Source organism: Pelodiscus sinensis, chromosome 8, assembly GCF_049634645.1.
Source record: "Pelodiscus sinensis isolate JC-2024 chromosome 8, ASM4963464v1, whole genome shotgun sequence".
NCBI lineage: Eukaryota > Metazoa > Chordata > Testudines > Trionychidae > Pelodiscus > Pelodiscus sinensis.
Window position 1 is genome coordinate 51,177,550 of NC_134718.1, and position 27,013 is coordinate 51,204,562.

The following is a 27,013-nucleotide window of genomic DNA, read 5'->3' on the forward strand; positions in this document are numbered from 1 at the left end:
GAGCATTTCCGGGTTCCAGTTGGTGCCAGACTATTGGGAGTTCTGGACCACTGGATGCCGGACAATTGGAGTTTTACTGTAGTATATTCTCCAAATTTAGTATGAAAGCTACATCTAATTACAAATCAACATGTTTTATTGGCTTCAAAGCAATTAAAAAAAATCAACCATTCTTTAGGAAAAGTACAAATAAAGATTAAAATAAATTATTGAAATAAATGTTTCCCGCTTGCTGATTTCTATCACTTTGTCAGATAAGTATTAAATGTCTCTTTGGCTCAATCCATATAAAAAAGTTTTTAAGATTAAGACAAATACTGTCATTGTTCTGCTATAATTGTTGTTTATATTTCCCATCGGGGTTAGGTCTGCAAAATGGTGAGGAAGAAAAACCCCTCACATTCTTACTAATATTTTGGCATCAAGAATGGGTGATCTCAACAGTAAAATTTAGCTTGAAAGATGTCAAGGAGCAATGTCTACATACGAAAGGTAATCAACTTCTAGCAAACTTTGCACACAGAAATTTTAGAATAAATTTCTCAATAAATCAGTATTTTGTACCGCTTATTATAATCAATTTTTCAATTAACACAAAAATTAAGCTGCCTCCCCCTCTTTTTCCCTTCTGGGGATTGCAACTATGACAACCTTTCTTTCTGCTGATAGCTCAACACACAAAGTTAAAATAAAGGCTCCTGATTTCGGTGGACATAAAAAGTCATATTCTGGGAATCAAACTGAGTTTACAACATGCTCTTGCAGAGCACTATTACAGCGCCATTCTACTAAAGGAAAATTTTCAAAATATTATTGTGCCAAAATTATAATTTATTAGATATTCCTAGCTTTATTACTAGTAAAAGTAAAAAACCGAGTATCCATTCAATACACTGCAGTGGACTAATTAGCCCTTCCACACACACTACCATGAATGATTAATTATGTCTGCTGGCAGAAATACGAACTAAGGATATTAAATATCGACTAACTGACTAATTGAATAGTCAATGCATTTTTGCATTGACCATTCGATTAGTCGATAGGACGGCTCTGCCTTTGAAGTGTAGCAACAGCCCTAGGGCTGCTGCTACACTTACATAAGAACGGCCATACTAGGTCAGACCAAAGGTCCATCTAGCCCAGTATCCTGTCTGCCGACAGGGGCCAGCACCAGCTGCTCCAGAGAGGGTGGACCAAGACAGTGATCAAGTGATTTTTCTCCTGCCATCCCTCTCCAGCCTCTGACAAACAGAGGCCAAGGACACCTTGGCTAATAGCCTTTTATGGACCTAACCTCTGTGAAATTATCTAGCTTCTCTTTAAACTCTGTTACAGTCCTAGCCTTCACAGCCTCCTCTGGCAAGGAGTTCCACAGGTTGACTATGCGCTGTGTGAAGAAGAACTTTCTTGTATTCGTTTTAAACCTGCTACCCATGAATTTCATTTGGTGTCCTCTAGTTCTTCTATTTAGGGAACTAATAAATAACTTTTCTTTATCGGCCCTCTCCACACCACTCATGATTTTATATACCTCTATCATTTCCCCCCTCAGTCTCCTCTTTTCTAAACTGAACAGTCCCATTCGCTTTAACCTCTCCTCATATGGGACCCCTTCCTAAGCATTCTAGTTGCCCTTTTCCGAATCCTTTCCAAGGCCAAAATATCTTTTTTGAGGTGAGGAGACCACATCTGTACACAGTATTCAAGATGTAGGCGTACCATAGTTTTATACAAGGGCAGTAATATATTCTGGGTCTTATTTTCTATCCCTTTCCTAATAATTCCTAGCATCCTATTTGCCTTTTTGACCACCGCTGCACACTGCATGGAAGTTTTCAGAGAACTGCCCACGATAACTCCAAGATCTCTTTCCTGATTTGTCATAGCCAAATTAGCCCCCATCATACTGTACGTATAGTTGGGGTTATTTTTCCCGATGTGCGTTACTATACACTTATCCACATTAAATTTCATTTGCCATTTTGTTTCCCAATCACGCAGTTTGGTGAAATCTTCTTGGAGTCCCTCACAGTCTGCTTCTGTCTTGACTATCCTAAACACTTTGGTATCATCTGCAAACTTTACTACCTCAGGGTATGTCTACACTACAAAGTTAATTCGAACTAACAGACGTTAGTTCGAATTAACTTTAATAGGCGCTACACAGGCAAACCACTAGTTCGAATTTAATTCGAACTAGCGAAGCGCTTAATTCGAACTAGGTAAACCTCATTCTACGACGACTAACGCCTAGTTTGAATTAAGTAGTTCGAATTAAGGGCTGTGTAGTGGGAGGTAGCTCTCCCCAGCTTTCCCTGGTGGCCACTCTGGGCACCACCAGGGAAACTCTTCTGCCCCCCTCCCAGCCCTGGAGCTCTTAAAGGGGCATGGTCTGGCTACGGAGCCCATGCCAGGTGCAAGCCTGCCAGCACCCAGCCGGCAGACCCTGCACCTGGCACGGCACGAGCCAGCCACCCGCTGCCCCCCAGCCCTCCGCCTCTTCCCAGGACCAGGCGGGCGGGCGCCCGCCTGGTCTAGTGCGGAGATCATGGACCTCATCCAGGTTTGGGGGGAAGCCTCCAACATCCAAGACCTCTGCACTAGGCACAGGAAAGTGGCTGTCTAGGGCAGGATAGCTGCCAGCCTGGCCACCCAGGAGCAGGTTTGCATGAAAATCAAGGTGGTCCAGTGAAACCCCCGACCATGAGCTTAGAATATAAAAACGTAAGAACGGCCGTACTGGGTCAGACCAAAGGTCCATCTAGCCCAGTAGCCTGTCTGCCGACAGCGGCCAACACCAGCTACCCCAGAGGGGATGGACCGAAGACAATGACCAAGCCATTTGTCTTGTGCCATCCATCTCCAACCTGCCACAAACAGAGGACAGAGACACCATTTCTATCCCCTGGCTAATAGCACTCCATGGACCCAACCTCCATGAATTTATCTAACTTCTCTTTAAACTCTGTTCTAGTTCTAGCCTTCACAGCCTCCTGCAGCAAGGAGTTCGACAGGTTGACTATTTGCTTTGTGTAGAAGAACAACTTTTTGTTATTAGTTTGAAGCCTGCTACCCATTCATTTCATTTGGTGTCCTCTAGTCCTTCTATTATGGGAACTAATGAAGAACTTTTCTTTATGCACTCTCTCCACACCACTCATGCTTTTATAGACCTCTATCATATCCCCCCTCAGTCTCTTTTCTAAGCTGAAAAGTCCCAGTCTCTTTAGCCTCTCTTCATATGGGACCTGTTCCAAACCCCTGATCATTTTAGTTGCCCTCCCCTCTCCCACCTCCTTTTCCCAGTCTCCCCGAGTTTTGTTCAATAAAGAGAGTTTCTATTTTTGAACACACGTGTCCTTTATTTTGTACATCAGGAAGGGGGGCTAGAGAGGGGTAAGTGGAAGGAGGTGAGGGAGGAATGGGGTACGAGCCCCCAATGGGGAGGACTGGGGTGGCTCTGCGGGCTCCTCAGGGTGGAAGCTCTCCTGCAGCCCCCCAATTGACTCCTCCCCCCCCCCCCCCCCCGGATGGCAGTCTGCGGCAAGTGCAGCCGGGCTGATGGCCGAGTGCTGTGATGTGCCGAGTGTGGGCACTCAGGGCACTCCAAGCCAGGACTGCTTTGCAAGCGGGGAACCCGAGAACTGTCTGCCCGGGGTGGGGGTCGGGTCCCTTTAAGCACAGCCCTTGGCTAGCCTGAGATAGCAGTTCCACGCTCTAAGTCCTAATCTGATGCCCTGCCGGCACTGCTTCCGTCCGGCCTTAGCCTCGGTTCAGGGTCCACTCAATGTGGACATGCTAGTTCGAATTAGCAAAATGCTAATTCGAACTAAATTTTAGCTCTAGATGCACTAGTTCGAATTAGCTTAGTTCGAATTAACTAATTCGAATTAAGTTAGTTTGAATTAGTGCTGTAGTGTAGACATACCCCCACTGCATACCCCTTTCTCCAGATCATTTATGAATAAGTTGAAAAAGATTGGTCCCAGGACTGACCCTTGGGGGACACCACTAGTTACCCTTCTCCAATCTGAAAATTTACCATTTATCCCTACTCTTTGTTTCCTGTCTTTTAACCAGTTCCCACTCCAAGAAAGGACCTTCCCTCTTATCCTATAGCCATGTAATTTACACAAGAGCCTTTGGTGAGGGATCTTGTCAAAGGCTTTCTGAAAATCCAAGTATACTATATCTACTGGATCCCCCTTGTCCGCATGTTTGTTAACCCCTTCAAAGAACTCTAATAGATTAGTAAGACAGGATTTCCCTTTACAGAAACCATGTTGACTTTTGTCCAATAAATTAGGTTCTTCTACATGCTTCACAATTTTATTCTTCACTATTGTTTCGACTAATTTGCCCGGTACTGAAGTTAGACTTACCAGTCTGTAATTGCCAGGATCACCTCTAGAGCCCTTTTTAAATATTGGTGTCACGTTGGCTACCTTCCAGTCATTAGGTACGAAAGCCGATTTAAAGGATAGGTTACAAACCACAGACAATAGCTCAGCAATTTCCCATTTGAGTTCTTTTAGAACCCTTGGATAAATGCCATCCGGTCCCGGAGATTTGTTAACATTAAGTTTTTCTATTTGTTCCAAAACACTTTAATCTGGGACAGTTCCTCAGATTCATCACTCACAAAGGACGGTACATATTCGGGAATCTCCCCAACGTCCTCAGCCGTGAAGACTGAAGCAAAGAATTCATTTAGTTTCTCCGCAATGGCTTTATCGCCCTTGATTGCTCCTTTTATAGCTCAATCATCTAGGGGACCCACAAGTTTTTTAGCAGGCTTCCTGCTTCTAATGTACTTAAAAAACATTTTGTTACTTCTTTTTAAGTTTTTGGCTAGCTGTTCCTCAAAATCTTTTTTTGCTTTTCTTATTACATTTTTACACTTGATTTGACAGTGTTTATGTTCCTTTCTATTTATCTCACTAGGATTGGGCTTCCACTTCTTAAAAGATACCTTTTTGTCCCTCACTGCTTCTTTTACATGGTGGTTAAGCCATGGTGACTCTTGTTTAGGTCTCTTGCTGTTTTTTAATTTGGGGGTATACATTTAAGTTGTGCCTCTATTATGGTGTCTTTAAAAAGTTTCCATGCATCTTTCAGGGATTTGGCTCTAGGCACTGTGCCTTTTAATTTCTGTTTAACTAACCTCCTCATTTTTGTGTAATTTCCCTTTTTGAAATTAAATGCCAGGGTGCTGGGGTGCTGAGGTGTTCTTCCCACCACAGGAATGTTGAATGTTATTATATTATGGTCACTATTCCCAAGCGGTCCTGTAACGGTTATATCCTGGACCTGATCCTGCACGCCACTCAGGACTAAATCGAGAATTGCCTCTCCCCTTGTGGGTTCCTGCACCAGCTGCTCCAAGAAGCAGTCATTTAAGCCATTGAGAAATTTTATCTCCGCTTCTCTTCCTGAGGTGACATGTATCCAGACAATATGGGGGTAATTAAAATCCCCCATTATTATAGGAGTTCTTTATTTTGGTAGCCTCTCTAATCTCCCTCAGCATTTCAATGTCAGTATTGCTGTCCTGGTCAGGTGGTCGGTAATATATCCCTACTGCTAATTTCTTATTTTTGGAACATGGAATTACTATCCATAGCAATTCTACTGAACATGTTGCTTCACTTAATATTTTGATTTCATTTGATTCTACATTATCTTTCACATACAGTGCCACTCCGCCACCCACCCGGCCTGCTCTATCCTTTCTATATATTTTATATCCCGGTATGATTGTGTCCCACAGATTTTCCTCATTCCACCAGGTTTCACTGATGCCTATTATGTCAATCTCCTCATTTAATATGAGGTACTCTAGTTCACCCATCTTATTAGTCAGACTCCTAGCATTTGTGTACAAGCACTTTAAAAATTTGCCACTGCTTATTTGTATGCCCTTCCCTGATGCATTGGATTCCTATGTATGCGGTTGTTTGTCTGCTCTGGCCCATGGTTTGCCCTCTCCCCTCCTCTCTTTCTGACTACAGCTTAGAGAATCTCTGTCAATGGATTCTCCTCTAAGAGAAGTCTCCCTCTGATTTACGTGCATCTCCGCACCAATCGGCTTTCCCCCATCTCTTAGTTTAAAAATTGCTCTATGGCCTTTTAAATGTTTAGTGCCAGCAGTCTGGTTCCACCCTGGTTTAGGTGGAGCCCATCCTTCCTGTATAGGCTCCCCCTCTCCCAGAATTGTCCCCAGTTCCTAATAAATCTAAACCCCTCTTCCCTACACCATCGTCTCATCCACGCATTGAGACTCTGAAGCCTACCTGGCCCTGCGTGTGGAACTGGAAGCATTTCCGAGAATGCCACCATAGAGGTCCTGGATTTCAGTCTCTTTCCTAGCAGCCTAAATGTGGCCTCCAGGACATCTCTCCTACCCTTCCCTATGTCATTGGTGCCTACATGTACCATGACCACTGGCTCCTCCCCAGCACTACACATAAGTCTATCTAGATGCCTCGAGAGATCCGCAACCTTCGCACCAGGCAGGCAAATGACCATACGGTTCTCCCGGTCATCACAAACCCAACTATCTATGTTTCTAACAATCGAATCACCCACTACTAACACCTGCCTCTTCCTAACTGGCATTCCCTCCCCCTCAGAGGTATCCTCAGTGTGAGAGGATACCGCAAAATCCTCTGGGAGGAGGGCCCCAACTATGGGATGATTTCCCTCTGCTCCCATTGAATGCGCTGTTCCCTTGAGACTTTCATCCTCCTTAAGAGCAATGGGGCTCTCAGACTGGAGGTAGGACAGTACTATAGTGTCCCGGAAAGTCTCATCAACATAGCTCTCTACCTCCCTTAGCTCCTCCAGTTCAGCCACCCTGGCCTCCAAAGCCCGAACTCGGTCTCTGAGGGTCAGGAGCTCCTTGCAACGGGTGCACACATATGCCACCCACCCACAGGGCAGGTAATCATACATGTTACACTCGATGCAATAAACAGGATAGCCCCCACTCTGCTGCTGGGCTTCTGTCTCCATTTTTCTAATGAATAAGTTTAAGTATAAACTGGGATTCTTCTTATACCTCTGGAATATAAATTATTCTAAGAGTTATGTTTTAAAGAAGGTCAGAAGTCACTAGTGCCCTCTAACCTCCCCCTCTAAACTCCCTCTCCAAACACCGTTAGCTGTTCCTGTTCGCAAAGGCGAAACTTCCGCAGGGAGCCTGGGGTTAGCTCGGGACTGATCCTGGGCTCCCTGTGGCGCTGCACCTTTGAAACGTGGCGAGGAGCCTGACACAGGGCTCCCCACAGTGCTTCAAAGCAGCAGCACCGCAGGGAGTCTGGGGCCAACAGGGGAGTCCCCAGCTGATCCTGGGATCCACGCATCACATGCAGCCTGGGGACACCCCAGCTGGCCCTGGGCTGCACGTGGCATTTCAAAGATGCAGCACCACATGGAATCCGGGGTCTGGTCCTAGGCTTCCAGCGGTGCTGCTGCTGCTTTGAATTACCCCATCTCTTCTCCCCCTTCCTGCATCTTTCTGATAGAGACAACGGGGGGGGGTGACTAGTCGACTACCCTATCAAACTATTGGATAAGCATTTGTTTGTTTATCGGATAGTCAACTAATTCTTCACATTCCTAATACAAATTAAGGCATTATATTAATACCAACTGAGGAAGGACAAGAACTGGAATATTGCTGTTTACTGTACCAATGTAAACAGAAAATGAAGGGAAGTTTTATCCTGAAAGGTGGATAAATGAAACAGAAAATAGTATTTCAGTCTTTGTACAACGGAATGGGAAGACAGACAATAATGCTTTCTTTACTAAGGACATGTAACGGGAATTGCTTTGGGTATGTCTACACTACATGGCTATTTCAGGATAAAATAGCTACCCTGCGGCTACACAAGCCACCAGTTACTTTGAAATATTTTTCAAAAAAACATGCATGCTATTTTTTCCATGAGGATTAAGGAATGTCTCGAAATAGTGCATTATTTTGAAATTTGGCGCTGTACAGACACACCAAATTTCAAAATAAGCTATTTCAAAATAGATTCAAAGTAAGATGCAATTTGCGTAGTGCAAATTGCATATCTTATTTGAAATGTAGGGTGCTGTGTAGACGCACCCTTTGAAACATGAATTGTGTCAAGATCTGTATATCAGTTAAGAAATATTTGCATTTCTAGAGCCTTTATAAACAAAGCATCTCCTCCTTCCTTATCTGGGGTTACTTCACATCAGCAAATTTAATTAGAGATGAATTTATATCAAATAAATTGTTAAACAGAAGTAGCAAACACAGGACTAAATTCGGAAGTATCCTACACAAGTTTGAGACTGAATACATGTAATGTTAGGGCACTAAGAGCTTTCAAGTCTTACATTTCAAGTCTGTTGATATAGGAAAGCATAAAACTGGGTGTATGAGGGAAGACAATTCAGGAGACCTCTATCTTCAGAAATGGTCCACGTTATAAAAGAGTTTGAAATCACTAATAACCTTGCTTCTTACATTAGATTTGCTGAACAGTACAAGTTTTAATTATTGTATTTTCCCCACTGTGGATATCAAAGTATTTTAAAGATACACATTCTTTAGTTTCAATTAAGTCAATAAAATGAAAAATGGTGCAAATTTTCCACTGTCCTTTCCTAAACAAGAATTATTTGGAAACTAGCACATTTAGTTATCCAGGAGAAAAGTTCTCAAAGACTATTAGTACTGAAAGCTGATGAGGCTATGCATTCAGAAAATAGTAAGGTTTACTTTAAATAAAAATACCTTTGGTGATTTTGTTAATTTCTTGACTGATCTTCCTTTTAGAACACATTTTTTAACTGCCTTTACTTGTGGTCTTGCAACACCCAATTTTACCACTTCTGCCCAAGATTTTGCAACTGGAATGCAAAAGAAGAATTATATTCAGAACAGTTCTTAAAGTGTGCAAACAGAAGTCCAGAGTTTATTTCCTTATAATACCAATATTTAAAGTACATTTGCTGTGGAACATAGAGGAAAGAGGAGGGAAAAAAAGGACAGAAGACAGGGGTAAGAGAGACACTGAAGCAGAAATAGAATAGGGAAGGTTTGGATAGATAGCAGCAAAGTGGGAACAGAATAAGATACAAGGACATGAACAGAGGAAAAAGACTGGTAAAGATAATAAAAACAGAAAGTTCTACATTAGGGTTTCTCAACCTATGGATTGGGATCCAAAATTGGGTCATCAGAATGTTTTAAATAGTCACGTGCCAGCTCCTCTCCCAGAAGGCTATCTAGGTTAAGTGAGATGCTCCAAGCACTGCAACATCTGAGGTCCCAGAATAACTCAAGTTTGGCTTAGCCATAATGACAACAGGATTCCAGACTGACCAAATGTGAGTGAGTGGCATTGCAGCCTCAAAGAGAGGTCACAATGTTACTTTCACAAAACTAATCCAGTCAAGGGTGCAGGTCTGAACCTGAGTAGTGCTACAATCCAAGAGGCTGCAATGCCCTGGGCTAGCAGTCAAACCAGCCAGCCCAAGCACAGGAGCAGCCATTGAGTGCCAGGCAGATCCCAAAGCCTGGGATGGCTTTGGGATCTGCCTGGCAGCCTAATGAGGATCTCTCCTTAGGAAAGTGAAAACCTAACCACTGGTTAACCGGTTACAAAAGATAACATCATCTCCTATTAGTTCTGCTACTTAAGACATGTACTGTATATCTAAAAGTTCCAGTTATGCTGCTGATTCATGAGAGGAAGGGAGTCAATATGAATACATTTATCTTTTCAGTATGTATTTTTAGAAATCCGAGGAAACTGCATTTAAAATGTCTAAAGAATTAGATTGCAAAATCAAGCAATAAAAAGTTGTCAAGTGTCAGACATAAGATTACCCAAACACTCTAAATTCAGTCAATTTGTTATATGCATTTGGATAGTCATTAATTACATGTTCTTATCTTTTTATCTCTGCCACCCTTCTCCCCACAGCCTCCTGGACTGTTGCATTATTCTGTGCATAGGATGGATAGTGCTCAGGGAATTAATAAGTCATCTATAGGACATGTTGCAGCAGCTGAATGTATGTAGTGACCCAGGCAGGGGGTCTGCAGGAGCAGAAAGGAAATTCTCATGGTTAAAGACAACTGAATGCCACCTTTGTGAAATGGATTCTATTCTAAGGCCAACACAATGCAGGGGAGTAGTGAGGTGATCTGAGGATACAGATTCTAGAATACTGCATACAGTTCCCAATGATCACAATTTACAAAAGATTTTGAAAAATTTGAGGGTATGCACAAAAAGCCACAAAAAGTGTTTTGAGGACTAAAGAGAAAAAACCTTGCAATGAGAAACTCAAAGAGCTCAATGTTTAGTTAATTAAAAAAAGAACCTTTCACTAGGAGAAAATACCAAAGGGAATTAATCTAGAGAGAAAGATATAAGACTGCAGTGGCTGAAAGCTGAAGCCAGACATTCAAATAAGTAATAAGGCACAAATTTGTATTATGAGGCTTACCATTAGAATGAATTACCTAAAAAAATGATATTTTCTCTATCTTTTGAAGTCTGGATGCCTTTTTACAAATTATGCTTTAAGTCCAGCAAGTTATTGGACATTACTAAATATAAGACATTACTGAGTGAAATGTAATGGCCTGTTATATACATGCAGGCAAACTAGGTAATTAGGGCTCTACCAAATTCACTATTCATTGTGATCAATTGCAGTTACAGAATTTTGAAAATTATAAATTTAATTATTTCAGCAATTTATATCTGAAATTTCATGATGGGGTAATTGTAGGGATACTGACCCATAAAAATGTTGTGGAGGTGTGAGATATTGCTACCCTTACTTCTCTGTTGCTGCTGTTGGCAGTGCTGACTTCAGAGCTGGGCAGCTGGAGAACAGTGGCTGCTGACTGGGAGTGCAGCTCTGAAGGTTGAGCTGCCTCCGGCAGCAGTGTAAGAGTAATGATAACATGGAATGGCCATCTTTACTTCTGTGCTGCTGTCTACAGAATCAGTCAGCAGCTGCCCTCCTTCAGCAGCTGGTACTCTCCAGCTGCTTAGCTCTAAAAGTAAGAGTAAGGGTGGCAAAGTATGGTATTGCCACACTTATTTCTGTGCTATAGTTGGCAGGGTGATGCCTTCACAGCTGGAGTGTCTGGCTAAGTCACCGCTCTGCAACTGTTCAGCTCTAAAGGCAGCTCCCTCTAAATTAACCTTGTTACCCCCACTCAATTTCCTTTTGGGTAAAGACCCCCAATTTGAGAAATGCATGATATCTGCATAGCATTGGGTAAAAGACCATATTTCATAAGAGGAAGACCAGATTTCATGGTCTTTGACGTTTTTCATAGCCATGAAATTGGTAATTTAATGGTCCTTTCCTATCAAATTCTTCAAAGCTATATTCAGTGAAAGGTTTGAATGTACAGAAAACAACATAGCATCCTACATCGAATGATGAGCATATAACTGTGTATTGAAAGACATAGGGGTGATGCAGAAAATATAGTATGTGATTATGTAATTAAAGAATATAATGTATATGCATGAATTAATTACTTCTATTCTGTTTTTAAAGAAAGCACTAACTAATCAATAACTTAAACAAACCTAGTAAATTGGCTTTAGAAGCACCACTTCTTCTCTTAGAATGAATTGTTTCCACTGCATCACTCCTCTTCTTCATAGGAGTTCTCTTTGCAGAAAATCTTATACTACGCCTTCTTAATTGTTTAGGTGTAGTTGCCACAGACACCTGAAGTTCCTGGTTAATATGAAAAGATTCAGGTGTCCTGACTCCAGTAAAATTTACTCTCTCATTTTCATTAAGTTCCGTTGCAGCAGTACCCTTCTTTGAAGTAGGAGATGGTGTGCTAATGTGAGAAATTGAGAAACGTCCTTTTGTAAATTGTATAGTTGATGAGGAATTTGCAATAGGGTTAGGTGACATTTTTTTAAGGATGGGTGGCGAAGCGGCCGGGGACCTCCGGGCGGGCGGCGAGGCGGCCGGGGACCTCCGGGCGGGCGGCGAGGCGGCCGGGGACCTCCGGGCGGGCGGCGAGGCGGCCGGGGACCTCCGGGCCGGCAAATTTTCCTGTGATTTCTCTCTCTGTAATTGCTCTGTAAGATCCTGATAGGATTAAAAAAAAAAAAAAAAAAGCCCTCACACAAACAGAAATACATATTATTTTCTAATTCTGAAAAGCACATGCTCAACATATAAAATTAATTGAAAGACACTTGTACTCATTTAAACTAAAGCTCAGAAAGTAAAAAGATGTTTAACATTTATTTTTCAAAACAGTTGTAAAAAAAGGGTAAAAATGGAAATTCAAGTAAATGATTTATTTGAATGTAGACTAAAATTCGAATATTAAAAAGTTGTGTTTAAATTATTTGGAACACATCTTTTACTAACCTTAATTCACAAGTTGGTAGAAGCAATGGATAAATGTTTTCAGGATATAATTAATTTGCTGTTTTGTAACTTTAGGCATTTTATTCCGTTACATTGCAGTACCTTCCCAACAAACATCAATTCTAATTAATATGTAATTTAGAGTACAAATATGATCTCAAATAGGACATTGATGAGCTGGCCTTAAAACATGGGACTTTAAAAACACTGAAGAACTACACTCAAAATAGCTGTATTCAAATACCATCCAAAGCTGAAGGTACACTATCTGCATTTGCTCATGTATGCCCTTTTTGTATTTTTTGTCATTTTCAAACTTATTTGTATCTTGTTTCCTTGATAACTATTATTGTTAAAGTTTACCTTGATTAGAAGATGTTTGAGTCCCTGGCCTTTCTTCAGAACTGCACGAGGTGAATTTCCAAATGGTAAGCTTAACCTTGCTGGAATTGCACCTCTTTTAAGCGGTGAATTGGGTGGCAGACTTTTATCAAAAAGTTCAGGACTGAGATGACCGCCAAAGGAGACTCTCTTTCTTTTCCCAATGGGCTGAAGTAATATCTCAAGTTCTCCACTTTTCCGCTTTCGAGGTGACCTCTTTGTCTGACCTTTTAAAAATTAGACAAAATTTTTTTAATAGATGTTAAGAGTAAAAAAAGTTATAACATATAAATTAGAAATTAACTCATTTTGAACTCGGTAGCACATCTTAACCCACATTTAATGCGCACAAATCCTTATCTTAGTTTTTGCACAATTAATTGAGTAGCTGTTGTTACATACCCATTTTCTCAAACAATTTCAATGTATGAATTATGGTTAGTAAATATTTATATGTAATTATGAAGGATAGATATGCAGCAAGACAGACATTTATTCACTTACATAAAACATGACAATCTCTCCCAAATAAATTTAAAATATACTCCTAACCATACAAAGTATTTACCTGACTTTTTGTCTTCTGTAAGCAGACTAGAAATATTCATTTCTGATGCAACTTCATCATCTCTCAAAAGTGCAACACTTTCAGAGCACCTTCTTTTTGATGACAACCTGGGAGGTTCCAATACAACATTAGCATCTTCCACATCTAATTTCTGTTGGTAGTTTTCTGTGGCCAACTTCTCTTTAACAGAACTATCTTTAATATTTGCATTCTTGTCATGATTTTGAGATTGATCTCTCTCCAATATTTTTTCAGACATCTTTCCAGAACTTGTTCGTCTTCCCCTTCGTGCTTCAGAGTGATATTTATGGGTAGTAGAAGATTCATCTTTTGGCGTTAACCTTTCAGGAGTGAATACCTCTGAAAAAGGACTTTTATTTGAAAATCTTTTACTCTGTCTAACGCTCCCTTTGGGGCTTTTGGAATTATACCCAGGAGAAAGGGCAACTGTTTCAGAATCTGTCTCTGTCGTTATGCTAACTGAGTAAGTGTCATCATAAATTTCTTTTAATACTTCTTCTGCATTTAAAGATTTTCTTGGTATAAGCTGTTTACTATTTCTCTTTTGCTTTGCATATTTATTTTCTCCCAAAACATACGATTCATTCCCAGCAACACTACTGCATGCTACATCTTTCTTTTGAATTTCAGTTGACATTTCAGCTGCTTTCATTCCTAATGATGGATCTTGTCCAGTCAGTGGTGAACTTGAATTTGTAGCACTTGATTCGTTGCTCTTCATTGAAGGGCTGGAATGGGCCAAAAGACTCTTCCTTTTGTATCTCGGTGTAGATACAGCATATTTATCAGCTTTGGAAGTGTCGGTCAAGCTTGCTTTGTTTGTTACATTAGCTGTCTGTTCTACTGGTTTTCCAGCTTGGCATATTTTATCAATGCATTCCAAGGATTCCATTCTGTATGTGTTGGGTGAACATGTTTCACTTTGGTTATTCTCTGTTTTTAATTTGGTTGTGACATATTTAATTTTTTTAACGCCTTCAGAGTTTTCTAAATCCCTGTGTTCCTGTGTTGAAGTACTATCTTGCAAATGTAAATGACCAGCGTTTTGATTGTCTCTTGGCTTGTCTTTTGAAACAGAAGTTTGAAGACTTTCAGAAAAACTCTTGGAACCATTTTCTTCAGCAAAAGTGTGATTAAGTTCTACATTGTTTTGATCTTGTTCTTTAATTTTAGATTGTTCAATATCCTCACCAATGATTGTCTCTTTTTCGTTAGTCTGGATCTCTTGATCAGATGAACATGTCACTAACGAATTTTTTTGAGCATTAGTCGCTGCAGAATGAACATAAAATTAGAAAACAAGTTATTTGGTTAAAGAAATATGTTGCAAAGAAAGGCCAACTAACAAGCAAAATAAAGGTTTTGAAAGTAATGAGCTATAAAGCAGGAAGAAAGGAAAGAAGGGTGATTAAAAGAGTAACTAATAAAAAAAGGGTAAGTTTCTAAAAAGGCCTCTGCAGATGATTTTAAATAAAGTCAGCATGGACCTTTTCATACCATAGACCAGTGCTATCTTGAAAATTAAAAACTATATAGACCCAGATACAAAGGAAAAACCGTTGGTCAGCAAGCAGGGGGGCGATAGGAAGGAAAGATGTTGGGGGAAAAGGAATTTGTAAGTCTCTTCTAGACTGAGACTGGAAAGAATGGAAAACTGTTGCAAATTGGTGTTTAGCTGAAGTCTCTAATTTATGACATCACTTATTTGTTAAAGGGTATAAAAAAAGTCAATTTAAAAAGGGTTCATTGTTAATATCTGACTGAATATTGGAGTCAACAAATATGAGTCTCGGTATCCATGGATTTGGCCCATATGAGCAAATGCTTATAAAATATTTTATTACTCTTTGGATATAGGAAATTATTATTACTACTACTACATAGCATTTGCAGACTTTTTTAGAGCAATTGCAGAAATTCCCTTTGGCCTTTGGATTTAATAAAGTAATCTATGGTTAAATTAGTGTTCTAATATTCTACATAAATAATAATTCCCATGGTGTTCACTAACATTTTATCACATCATCTTATTGTTTTTTAATATCTCACCTGCTAATTGTGGAATAAGTATCTTTTCGTTGCCATCTTTCTGTGTTTTCTCATCAATCTCATGTTTCAACAATTCATAAAGTTTGCTGAACGGAGACATCTCATTTTCTCTTCTGTTAGATTTAGCTGTCTTGTATGCTGACTTGGGTGTTGCATGGTGTTTGGCTGGTACCACTCTGGAAATATCTTCTTCAGTACTTTGCTTGTCATTTTCACCAAAATTTTGGCTTTCACACTCTATGTTCTTATCTAGATAGTAATAAAGAACCATATACATATACCATTTATTTTAAAACCGAAGGACTGTTATTAAATGAGTCGAAAACCAGATTTTTTTCCTTGGTCAAGATTTGCTCTTTTGAATATAGCAGCAACAGCAATCAGGGTTACATTGGGATAAAATATCAGCACTGAAGTTTTTGCCCACTAATCAAGCTCTGTTTGCAATTCCATTTGAATTTTTATAATACATTCGTCAGTAGTTAAATTGTTTTTGATAATTATGTTGTATTTAGATTTACAATTAGCACCACATTGAGATACAGTGGTTCATACCTCAGAGATATTGTCTTCTTAGAGAATCAATGACTACACTGCAGTGGATCGATCACAAGAGCCTCCACATAAGAGAGGTCAATGGGTGGTAATTTCAAATTAGTAGATGAACTTCACTGTTAAAACTCCAAATAAGTTAGTTTAAATAAATACAGAATTACCACGGTAATTTAAACAGTTTTGCTTGTCCTCTATATTGATCCTGTGATGCATGATCATGGCAATTGCCACTAAGGTTCTTCCCCTTGTCTCAGCATTGCTTGGCTGGCTGCTGACAAATGCTAGTATACCTTGATTTCCCTATAATTCCTGGACAAGTTTCTCACCCTACACAAAAATGATAGTGCAGGATGTTTCAAAGGGCCATGCTGAAGCTTTGTGCAAAATGTAACAAAGCGTGATTAGCATGAGGTAGGCAGACTGTAGTCAAGGTGACCTCTGGACTATGAAAACAGGTGTTGATACAACAACAGGACACTTCAGGAGAAAATGTTACGTATGGGTCAGTAACAGCAAGACTTTTTGCAGTGACAGTGCAACCATGATAATGGGATTTGTCCTCAATAGATACTTAATTTATTATGCTAACACTAGTTGAGACTTGGTACTAGGATATCTTACACCAATTGACCGTCTCTGAAAAACCCATTAGAGCAAATACGTGGTGAAATTGGCAATTTCCACTGACAAATTACGTCAGTTGATTGGTCTTAGTGTAGACAAAGTCCCCATTTCTCCATCTGCTGCAGATCGATTGCTGGTGAGAAAAGGTAGCAACGCTACCATGGAATTTTAATTCCTGTATTATCTTGACTTCCTCAGGGTCAAATACTGGGACAAAAAACCCACAGCACCTCTGCATTTGTACTCTCCTCATGGAGCTGCACTAGTGAGAGCAGAACAGTAGCAAATTATGAAAAAGCCAAGTACGCACATACGTATGAACAAAAATGTGCAGCTTTCCAGAGTAGAACACCTATAAATTCCACCTTCTGAATCTGTTTCCTGGGTGCATCTGAAAATTGTAACTCTATAATATATAATTAAAAAAAAAAGTCCCTTCCTAATAGCATTCAAGAATAGATATAATATTTGCTGTGGAGGGTAATGATTCTTTTCCACCTCAGACATCAATTAAATGAGTGATATTTTAATTGCAATGGTTAATTTTGCCCTCAAAGTATAGGAGGTTGACTACTATAGTGAATCTTTTGACGTTTTCCCATCTTCTTTTTGTAAGCATGCTAAGAATAAAATGTAATTATATACTATTGAAAAAAAGCAAATTAGATGAAACAGCTACCAACCAGAGGTATGAGGACTTTTAGATCTTGGGCTCTGTAATTCCACTTCTGACACCTGCTGAACATGAAGAACCTGTAAATGTGTACAGTGTTATGGTAGAGCAACATATTTCACCACAAATATAGTTTTCTACTCTACATTTTCAGATAACATAATTTGTGTGTCTCTTCATAACCCACACAAATTTTAATTGAGCATCAATTAATTAATCCACAGATTATGATACTGTACATTATTTGAAGTTGGTCACAAAGATTACTACTTGAGTAAAAACGTCTGAGACACTTGAACACAGTTTTATAGTTTGTCTTATTTTTATGATATGTTTATTAGACTTCAAGGTACCTTATTCATCTATATAATAGATGCCAGGATTATCACTTGTAAAGCCTAGAGTGTCTGCTGAGTCAGTGTGAAGTAATGGAAATAACTACAAGTATGACAGAGTTCTTTGATTGGAATATCACTGGATTAAATCATCTCTGACGCTGTGGTCTCTTCAATCCAGTTTAAGTTCTCAGAAATTTCGAATTTATGAATTACATCTCTGTGACAGCACAAACTTTCAGCAATAGAGGGCATGTAACTATCCCATCCTGAAAGGACACTGTGATATCAGAGGTAATAGTCATCACCTTTACTTCGCAGCTAATTTGCATGCAAATACTTCATTAGTTGTATGCAAGACATTGCATAAATTATCGATTACTTAGCCCAAATGCCACATCTATGTGATTGTATGTACTTTTAGATATTAGTTTAAATATAATTACAGCCTATATCCGTTAGGGATGTAAACGACTAATCGACAACCCAATAAGCAAAAGCTTATCGAATAGTCGACATATTGGTTAACTAGTTGCTTCCCCCCCTTGCTGCCTCTATCACAAAGAGGCAGCAAAGGGGGGAGGGAAAGAGGGGTGCTGGGGAGGGAGCCGGTTTAAAAGCTCCAGCTGTAGGACAGGGAAGGGCTCTTGTGCATTTCAAAGCAGAAGCACCCATATGCAGCTCGGGGGTCTGCAAGGGACTCCCTGCTGGCCCCAGGCTCCACGAGACATTTCAATCTTTGAAATGAACAACAGTCTCTGCCGACCCACCAAGCTCCAGGCGGCGTTTCCTTCAGCTCCAGCTCTTCGGGACAGGGCAGGGACTCTTTCAAAGCAGAAGCGACTGCATAGAGCCCAGGGTCAGCAGGGGACTCCAGCAGGGACTCTTGGACCTCAAATGTCAATACTAATCCCATCCTCCTTAAAAAAGCCAAACTGTTTTAAAATAATCTTTGGTTTTGCTGCTAAGAGTGTTATAGTTAAATATTGATACTGCTGAAAATCGACACCAGCCAATATGAAGTAGTAAATAAAAAAACATTATTTCTCAAATCTAGTTTCTTCACAGCTTCAATCACTAAATTAGTCTATGGTGTCAAGAAGTGTTTCCTAACCCTACCAAGCTAATAGAAGGCAAATCACCAAACCAATACTAATATTATATGACAGATGACTCCATGCTCATATTCAGCCAATGTAGTCAATGATCAAATTACCTGCAGGGTTTCATTTTTTGGCGTTCTTGAAAGTCTCTTTCTTGGAGTCGATTGAGGAGGATATTCAAACCTGTAAAATATTACATATAAGAAAACAATCTCTTTGCTAGCTTTGAAACTTACATAAACCCTTTCCAGCAACAATGTCATTATTTAATCGGTTAAAAATTGCACTAAGGCATAGTCGAGAATTTTTTCCATAGGTCTACTGTAATAATTGAGCCTACCCTAATTATGAGCTGAACCGTAAAGGGTATATGAAAGTTAGTAAGATATCACAATAACCTATCACAACTGTTCATGGGATAAGGCATAAAAAGAAGATGAAAAGGCCAACTGACTATAAATCAACGACCATGTTATGATCAAGCGTAGTACACAAAAGGAACATGAATCAAAACTGGTATATAAGAACCTAAGCCTAACTGTTGGACAAAATAGTGCAGGAAGAACTATTGCACCCACCACTGCTTTTGGGGTCCTTAAAGAAATTTGGGGGGGAAACCTGGCTACAGGAAAAATCTTCATATCATTGCTGCTAATCCCACTGTTTTCAGGGACCTGCAGCATCTATCATGCTGATCCTGAGAGATATCCTGATCATACTAGGCCAGAGAGAGGGAACCAGATAATAACACCATCTCTACCAGATCCAACTAAAGCCCAACCATCACCTGAGATGAAACATAATAGGACAGCAGCAGCAACAGCTCCCAAATAACTTCTGGTTTCACCTCAAAGGACAATTATTGAAATCTAAGTCTAATATATCAAAGGGGATTTTCCTTTTAATATTTTTCTCCAGCTAACAGGAAAGGGAACAAGGAATGTTTTTAAAATGAAAGACTTACTGAGCATTCTATAATTCAAAGGTTTCAATTGTTTTTACTTTGTTTCTTTACCTTAATTAAAAGTTAAAAGGACTTTTAATGGAATGTTTGTCATCAAACTAAGCAAGCAGGAGTGTCCATATACCAAACTCAAAACCTCGTTTAACACGGTTTAATATTGGACCCTTCGACCCTTTAGCCCACATTCCACCTAAATTAAAAGAATACATCCAATCTTAAGAGAAAGTCACATCTGGATATCAAGACAATACTGTCACAAATGGCTTATTGGGTAAATAGTTTCAAGGTGACACAATGCTTTAACAGCCCATATTTCTTATGCAAAAATTCTAAGGAATATGAAATATGAACTTAGATTAAAATTTTAGAGTAAGAAAAAAATGTGTCAACCTCAAAGGGGGAAAAGATACCCTCTTTGGCTCTGATATCACAATGAGATATGGCTGGGTGGATTCCTATGTCCATAGGGAGCACCACTAAAAATCAGAGCTCCTTAAAATAGAATTATGTTTTTGCAGATTTACTGCACAACCAATGTCATAGCTGCTTGCCTTCTCTTCATTGTTACTGACCTGAAAGAACGATCAACAATAGTGAACACATCTCCATGTTTCAGATGTACAGGTTGCTGAAAACTGTTACCATTCAAATGTGTTGGATTTAGAGTACTTAAATTAAATAAGATTGCCTACAAATGAAACAAAAATAAGTCAGTAACCTGAAGAGATGAAATGATGTAATAATAAAATTAAAACCAAAGACAACTTACTTCCTTATTCTCATTGACTTCAATTTTGCAATGTTCTTTTGAGACTTGAGGCAGCTGTATGCGGATATCACACTCTGTTTTCCTTTGGTTGAAAAGCACAACTTTAGTTTAAGCAAATAATTAAAGAAAATAGAAACATTTTATTTTAGAGAATTTGCTTCTGACTTACATACCTGTGCACTTGATCATTTAATATTCGCAAAAACGACATGAAGAACAGTATCTAAATGTTTTATATTGCATTTTCAAAAAGCCAGCACAAGAACTGAGAAAACCTAAAGCAAATTTTAAACTAAAGATATACTATGAAAATGTCCAGATTCTTAACTAAGAATTAGCTGGACAAAGACAATTTTAATCTTTCACCACCACAAAGGCACTGTTGTAGCTCCACTATTGCTAGTAACAGTGAAAAATTTTCCAACCCCGCCCTCCCCGCATACAAAAACGAAGCTAACTAAAATTAGCTAAGTTATAGAAGACCCCTCTTTTAAAAGTTGCTTTATAGGCAAATATTTAATCTAACTTGATAGCTTTAGTGAATAATCTTCTGTTATGTAGTTACACACACACACACACACACACACACACATATATATCTAGCTTATCAGAGTATTATTTTTAGATAACAGGATTGACATCATTAGGACTTAATTCATGGATAAAACACAAGAGAAAAGAAAGCAACACACTAGCTAAACTGCTTAGATACTTTGAGGGTCTTATTGTTTTTGGTGCTAATATCTAAAGCAGTCAAAGAACCAGTTTTAAAATTGGTAAAAAAGGACGAGAAAAAAATAGATGGCAGAGAAAGAAGCCTGAAATCTAACATGTGGAACTAAGAAATACATGTATCTATTCTGGCTCATATTAAGGATATTAAAAATCATTTTTCTTGTAAATGTGTAACTGCTAAAATTTTCAGCGGTTACATATTTATATGCAAGGGGGGAGGCAGCTCTGTGAGAGCTGAGCTGACTTTTAAGCCGGTTTCCCTGGAGCACCAGCTCCTGCGGAGCCACCTTGCCCTTGCCCCGCTGCCTGATATAGAGGCAACAGCGCAGGGGACCAGGTGGTAGTGGCTACACATCAGAGGCAGCAGCAAAGTGTAGGGGTGTTGTGTGGAACTATGCAGGTTAACCAGTGAGCCCAGACTCCCTGATTAATCATTTAAGCTGTCACATCCCTTTATCATAAAGTCAACTGTTTACTAAATTCCAGTTGCAGGGCCAAATTTGAAGTCAGAAGCAAACTGCTTATAAATTCTTTCTTGCTGTTAATACATACAACAAAAATAATACAACTTGAATTTCAGAGTGAATTTGGAGTCCTGGAAGATTTACCTATAAATATTTGGTACAAACTAAATGTTAGGAAACTTTAAAATTGTAGGCCATCTCACAATTGGATCTGTACTAGTACACTGAAGCCATTGGGGTCCACGTGCAGAGAGGACTCTTCCTGTGGATTTGACCACAGGACTCAGATCTTATATAAGGCTCCCAGATATGGCACTGCAATAAAAGCCTACAGCCCACCAGCAACTGGTTCAGGTCAGCTGACTCTGGCGAGGGGGCTATAAAATTGCGTTGTAGACAATCATTCTTAGGCTAGAGCGTGGGGGGAGGGAGAGGGAGGCGGGGCAGGCGGGGAGGCAATTTTTGATGGGAGCACACTCCAAGAATTTGGTAAGTGGTCAAGGGCCTCATTTTTCCATATTACTGGAGAAGGTGTGGGGTCTGATAGAGGTTGGGTGCAGAAGGGAGTTCAGGGTACAGGAATGCAGCAGGGAGTGTTTAGGAGAAGTTTAGGTGAAGAGGATTGTGACCTTGGGCAGGGGTTTGGGTTGTGATCTGGGGCAGGGCGTTGGGGTACAGGGTCTGGGAGGGAATGTATGGAAGCATGAGCAGGGATGCAGAGGTTTGGGTTGTGACCTGGGATACGGGTACAGGAGGGGGAGCAGAAGGTTGGGGGAAAGGCCGGGGTAGCAGGTGCAGGCTCTGTCCAGAAGGTGCTTAACTAGGTGGCTCCTGGCCAACAGCCAAGGGAGAATCTTGGGCAGGCTCCCAGCCTTTCATACCCCCCAACACAGTTCAAAGTGGCCAACTGCAGGGGCCATGTGTTCTCTGATCGCCACAAGCCTCCGGGGGTAGAGGGGGTCTCCATTAAGTGCTGACTGTGCTGCAAGCACAGCCCAGTCAGCTTTCATTGGCTCGAACTGCAAGATTGTGCTGGGGGCGTACACAAAGCCCCACCATCCAGGAGCTCGCAGAGCACATGGTCACTACAACCTGCTGCTTTGAGCCTGTGTGTGGAAGGCAGAGAGCCTGTCTGAAGCTCCTGCTGTGTCACAGGCCAGGATTTGGCTTATGGGCCACATTTTGTCTGCCCCTGGGCTCTGAGACCCCCCATAAGGATCTACAAGCAAAGGTTCCAGTTAGCTGTAATCCCAACCCTGCCTCCTATCCCCTCCATTGGGCCAAGGATGTTGCCGGACCAGAGAGTCCCGGTTTATAGAGATGCAACCTGTAGTAAGAACAAAATATTAATAACATGTTCTCTTGATGTACACTAATATATTTCTAACCTTACTACTTCTTACCTTCCAAATAAACAAGAACTTGCAGTGAGTGGAAAATGGATTCCATCGGTCCCATTCCGTTTAATAACAATAATTTTTCCAAACAACGGCATCTTTGAAATTGAGGGTCTTACCTGTAAAGGAATATAAAAATATACTATTTGAAAATAAGCTCTACCTATTTATGAACATAGTTTACATAACCAAAGTACCTCTATTCAAAACATATTTTCTACAGTTTACATGCAGAAGGATCCCAAAGCTTTTTTTCCCCACTCAGGAGTTTGTGGGAACTGTTAAATATTAATACAGGCTGTGCCTATGTACATTGAAAGTGAAACATGACTTGTGTTTGGCTGGAGGAATTACTCCTGGGAACATTCTGTGGGGGTAGGAGGGATACCTCAGTGGTTTGAGCATTGGCCTACTAAACCCACGGTTGTGAGTTCAACCCTTGCAGAGGCCATTTAGGGATTTGGGGTAAAAATTTGTCAGGGATAGTACTTGGTCCTGCTATGAAGACAGGGGCCTGGACTTGATGACCTTTCAAGGTCCTTTCCAGTTCTAGGAGATAAGCAATTTCCATTAATTTATAAATGTGTTTATTTTACACACACAGAATTCATGGCTGTGCAGAATCCCAGCCCCCTTACAATCACACAGGAAAAGCAGTCAGTAAGCGTCACACAGGAAAAGCAGTCCGTAAGCAGCTGCAGATACTGCTTTCACTCACAAGGGGCTGCTGTGGTGCCAAAACAGAAATGAGTCCCAGTAGAACAGAGAGGGGAAAAGAGGATGCCTTCCTCACAGCACCCTGTCCATGGGGCCAGGCCAGGTGGCATGTGTAGTTATAGGAAGGTTGATAACATAGGACAAATGGGACTGCTGAAGGAGTCACAGACTGGATTTCAGAAGGGCTAGTGGAAGCTATTGAAGCAGGAGCTGAATTCAAAGGGGCTGCCCCACGCAGCTGAGCCTGGGACTAACCGTGCAGCACTGCCACAGAACCTGGGACCAGCTGATCCCAGGTTCCACTGAAATGCCACATGGAGCCCGGGTCAGCTGGGTACTCCTCAGCTGACTGTGGGTTCCGTGCAGCATTTCCCCAGAACCCAGGGTCAGCTGAGGACTCCTCAGCTGACTCCGGATTCCGCAGAAATGTGGGGCTCCACGCACAGCAGCGCCGCACAGTTGATCCCGGGCTCAGCTATGCAACACTGCCACTTTGAAGTACTCCCTCTTCCCCCTTTGGTTACCTATATCGGATAGAGGGAGCAGGGAGGGGGGAATCAACTAGTTGACTATCCGATAAGCATTTGCTTATCGGATATTCGACTAGTCCTTAACATCCTTACTTCAGTCCCCACACATGACGTTTCCCGTTTCTACCTCCCCTGCCACCCACAGAGATGGTGCTGGGGAGACACTGGCTTTTAAGCCAACTCCCCCCCCCCATCACCAGCTCTCCCCCTTCCCCTTGCTGCCACTCTCTGATAGAGAGGAGTCTCTCTACAATAGGAAACTCTTTCAAATAAAAGCATATTTTTAAAATTGTGCCCGTGTAAAGTTGCATGTACTACAAAAGCAGCTCTGACAAATATCAATCATTTGAAAAGAATGACTGCTTAACATGAAATTAATATTAATACAATTTTAAGCATTAAAATTCACAGCACATGGAGTCTATTTCGAGCAGACAAGAGGAGAAAACCCTCTAGATTTTTTTTTATTTCACGCTATTGTGGCATACCACTGAAAGGATAAATTCATTAATTTTTTTTTAAATCAAGTCTCCCTTCGACATCCCTCTTACAAAAAACACCTTACTTTGTTTAAACAGAAAGAATTACATAAGACCATTTACTTTCCCCCCATCATTTACACTTTTTTATTTCCCTCCTTACAAAGACAAGACTACAGGTCATTTTAGTTGATTTTGATCAATTTTAGATTTATGCACCGGTACAAACTACAATATTACAATTGAAAACAAGAAATTAATTTTGTTAAAAGTACTCATCTTTCCCTTCTTTGTAAACATTAATTCTGTTTGATCTAATTTTATGTACTATTGTTTTTTAAAATGTCCAAAATACTGTGCCCAATTTGATAGTGTCCCTTTGACAACATGTTCATATTTGTGCTGTTCGAATTTAAATGACACTTCTTATCCAAATTGCCCTCCAACTTGAGAATTCAGGCCTACTGCAAGCATAAAATAAAATGTCACCTCACCTGTACAGTTTTCTAAACTAATTCATCATTTGAAAGCAATATTCTCAGAGCATTGTGGACAACAACTTGGTGTTAGACATAAAAACGAGACACTAGGAGAAGGAATTATACGTCACACAGCAAGACGTTTTCAGACCAATTGGAGGAGAACCGCTAGACTAGAGAAAATAACAAATCAGCTTGGGCTGTGCTTGAAATAGAACAGTGAATGATAATTACTACTTGAGCCACCTACCAACAAGCTACAATATTCACATGTCCCATATTATTCAATCAGGTGGACCCCTCCTCTGAAAACTGCACAACCCGTCCCTGCCTATTCCGAACGGGCAGCCGGTCTACCGTCCTCCGAAACAACACAGCGCAGCCTCGCCTCCCGCCCCACCTGTTTCCCCCTCCCCCAAATCAACACTGCCCCGTCTCACCCCCCCACACACACCTGGTTCCCTCCCCCCAAATCAACGCAGCCCAGCCTCGCCCCTCCCCTCGACACGTACCCCCCCCCCATCAATACACTTCAACCTCGCCAATTCCCTGCAGGGGTCCACCATTCCCGGCCCTAAGCAACCCCCCCGTACCAGTAACTGTCAGTCACCCCGTACCAATCCTGCCCCGAAACACCCCCGCGCGCCCCACTGGACAGGGGCGGGGTGGGGGGGGCTCCCCAGAGACCCACCAGGGCGAGCACCAGACGCACAGCAGCCCGTCACCCCGGGCATGCGAAAGGGAGCGGTTCCTACCTGTCCGATGCCTCCTCACGGTCCGTTCACGCAGATCTCGGCACCAGGGCCGCATTCAGCCCGGCCTAGTGCCTTCCCCACGCTGTCTGGGCGCCTGTAGTCGCGCGCGCGCGAGAGAGAGAACTGTCAGCGCCAGTTACCTAGTCATTCGCCGCGCTACCGCCGAACGGACCCGGTACCGAGACCGCCTCACTCCGCCCAACGTATCCCTTCACCAATCGCCGCCTCAGACAAACCCGAGTAGCTTCCACCATACTTGCCTGCTTCCTTCACTCACCTCGTCACTGAAATGCCCCTTCTCGAACTGCAGAAATGCCGGCTGCCAAAACAGCAGCCATCCCTCCGGGACTATTTTATTTCCCTCCCTCCAGAGCGAGAGAGGAGGAAGGATACAGGGACTATCGATGATTGAAATCTCCAATTCGAAAAGGCGCGCGAAACGCTCTCATTGGTAGAAGCAGGATCACGTGGTAGAAAAGCGGGCCCAATGGGAAGCGCTGGGACGGTTTAAATTCAAAATGACAAGCCAAGCGGTAGACAAGCTGGGAAGGAAGTGGGCGTTAGAGTGGTGGCTGTATCGCGCGTCATCACCACGCCCATGTATTTTCGATCCCTACCTAAGGCGCACTCGTCTCCTCAAAACCCGAGTGCTGCTCCGCACGCGCCCCTGGGCCCCTCACGCGCTTTAATTTGACTCCGTCACGGCTTCGCTGCTTTCTGCGCCCCCGCCTTTCCCGCCACCTTCCTGTCAGATGGGAGCTTCCCCCACCCTGGCTGTCCGCTCCTTCCAGCCTGTTCTGTTTTAGCCCTCCCGTCTCCCAGGCCCCGTTAAGCTCTGCCCTTCTGCTCCTGGATCTCCTGCTCTGTGGCGTTTAGCTCCTTTGCGTTTGACTGATGGCTAAACATGTAAGGAAAAGCTCCTGCTTGCTACCGTGAAGAGTGTGTGTTGGACCTGGAGAAGTAGCACAGCTGATACTCATTGAATTTACCTGAACTGA

The 27,013-nt window shown here is 41.4% G+C and overlaps 1 protein-coding gene and 1 long non-coding RNA gene across 5 annotated transcripts in view; one reads left to right on the top strand and one right to left on the bottom strand.

The window, feature by feature from the left end:
- The window catches only part of MKI67 (marker of proliferation Ki-67), a 47,690-nt gene extending 21,243 nt beyond the window's left edge, over nucleotides 1–26,447 (bottom strand). The window contains exons 1-13 of one of the 4 annotated variants that reach the window (XM_075935262.1): nucleotides 26,293–26,447; nucleotides 26,016–26,109; nucleotides 25,276–25,433; nucleotides 23,062–23,174; nucleotides 20,460–20,541; nucleotides 20,263–20,378; nucleotides 18,840–18,909; nucleotides 17,299–17,368; nucleotides 15,437–15,685; nucleotides 13,367–14,659; nucleotides 12,781–13,025; nucleotides 11,610–12,129; nucleotides 8,780–8,895 (exon numbers count right to left, since the gene is read on the bottom strand). In XM_075935262.1, the coding sequence (XP_075791377.1) occupies nucleotides 8,780–8,895; nucleotides 11,610–12,129; nucleotides 12,781–13,025; nucleotides 13,367–14,659; nucleotides 15,437–15,685; nucleotides 17,299–17,368; nucleotides 18,840–18,909; nucleotides 20,263–20,378; nucleotides 20,460–20,541; nucleotides 23,062–23,153 (2,853 nt within the window). In that variant the 5' untranslated portion in view covers nucleotides 23,154–23,174; nucleotides 25,276–25,433; nucleotides 26,016–26,109; nucleotides 26,293–26,447. Of the gene's footprint in view, nucleotides 1–8,779; nucleotides 8,896–11,609; nucleotides 12,130–12,780; nucleotides 13,026–13,366; nucleotides 14,660–15,436; nucleotides 15,686–17,298; nucleotides 17,369–18,839; nucleotides 18,910–20,262; nucleotides 20,379–20,459; nucleotides 20,542–23,061; nucleotides 23,175–25,275; nucleotides 25,434–26,015; nucleotides 26,201–26,292 lie in introns of those variants that run through there. The other 3 variants (XM_075935261.1, XM_075935263.1, XM_075935260.1) reach the window with 3 other exon arrangements.
- A 34-nt stretch (nucleotides 26,448–26,481) lies between these two features.
- LOC112545518 (uncharacterized) overlaps nucleotides 26,482–27,013 on the top strand; it is a 66,584-nt gene continuing 66,052 nt past the window's right edge. The window contains exon 1 of the long non-coding RNA XR_012905658.1: nucleotides 26,482–26,921. This is a non-coding gene — a long non-coding RNA (uncharacterized LOC112545518). The remainder of the gene's footprint in view (nucleotides 26,922–27,013) is intronic.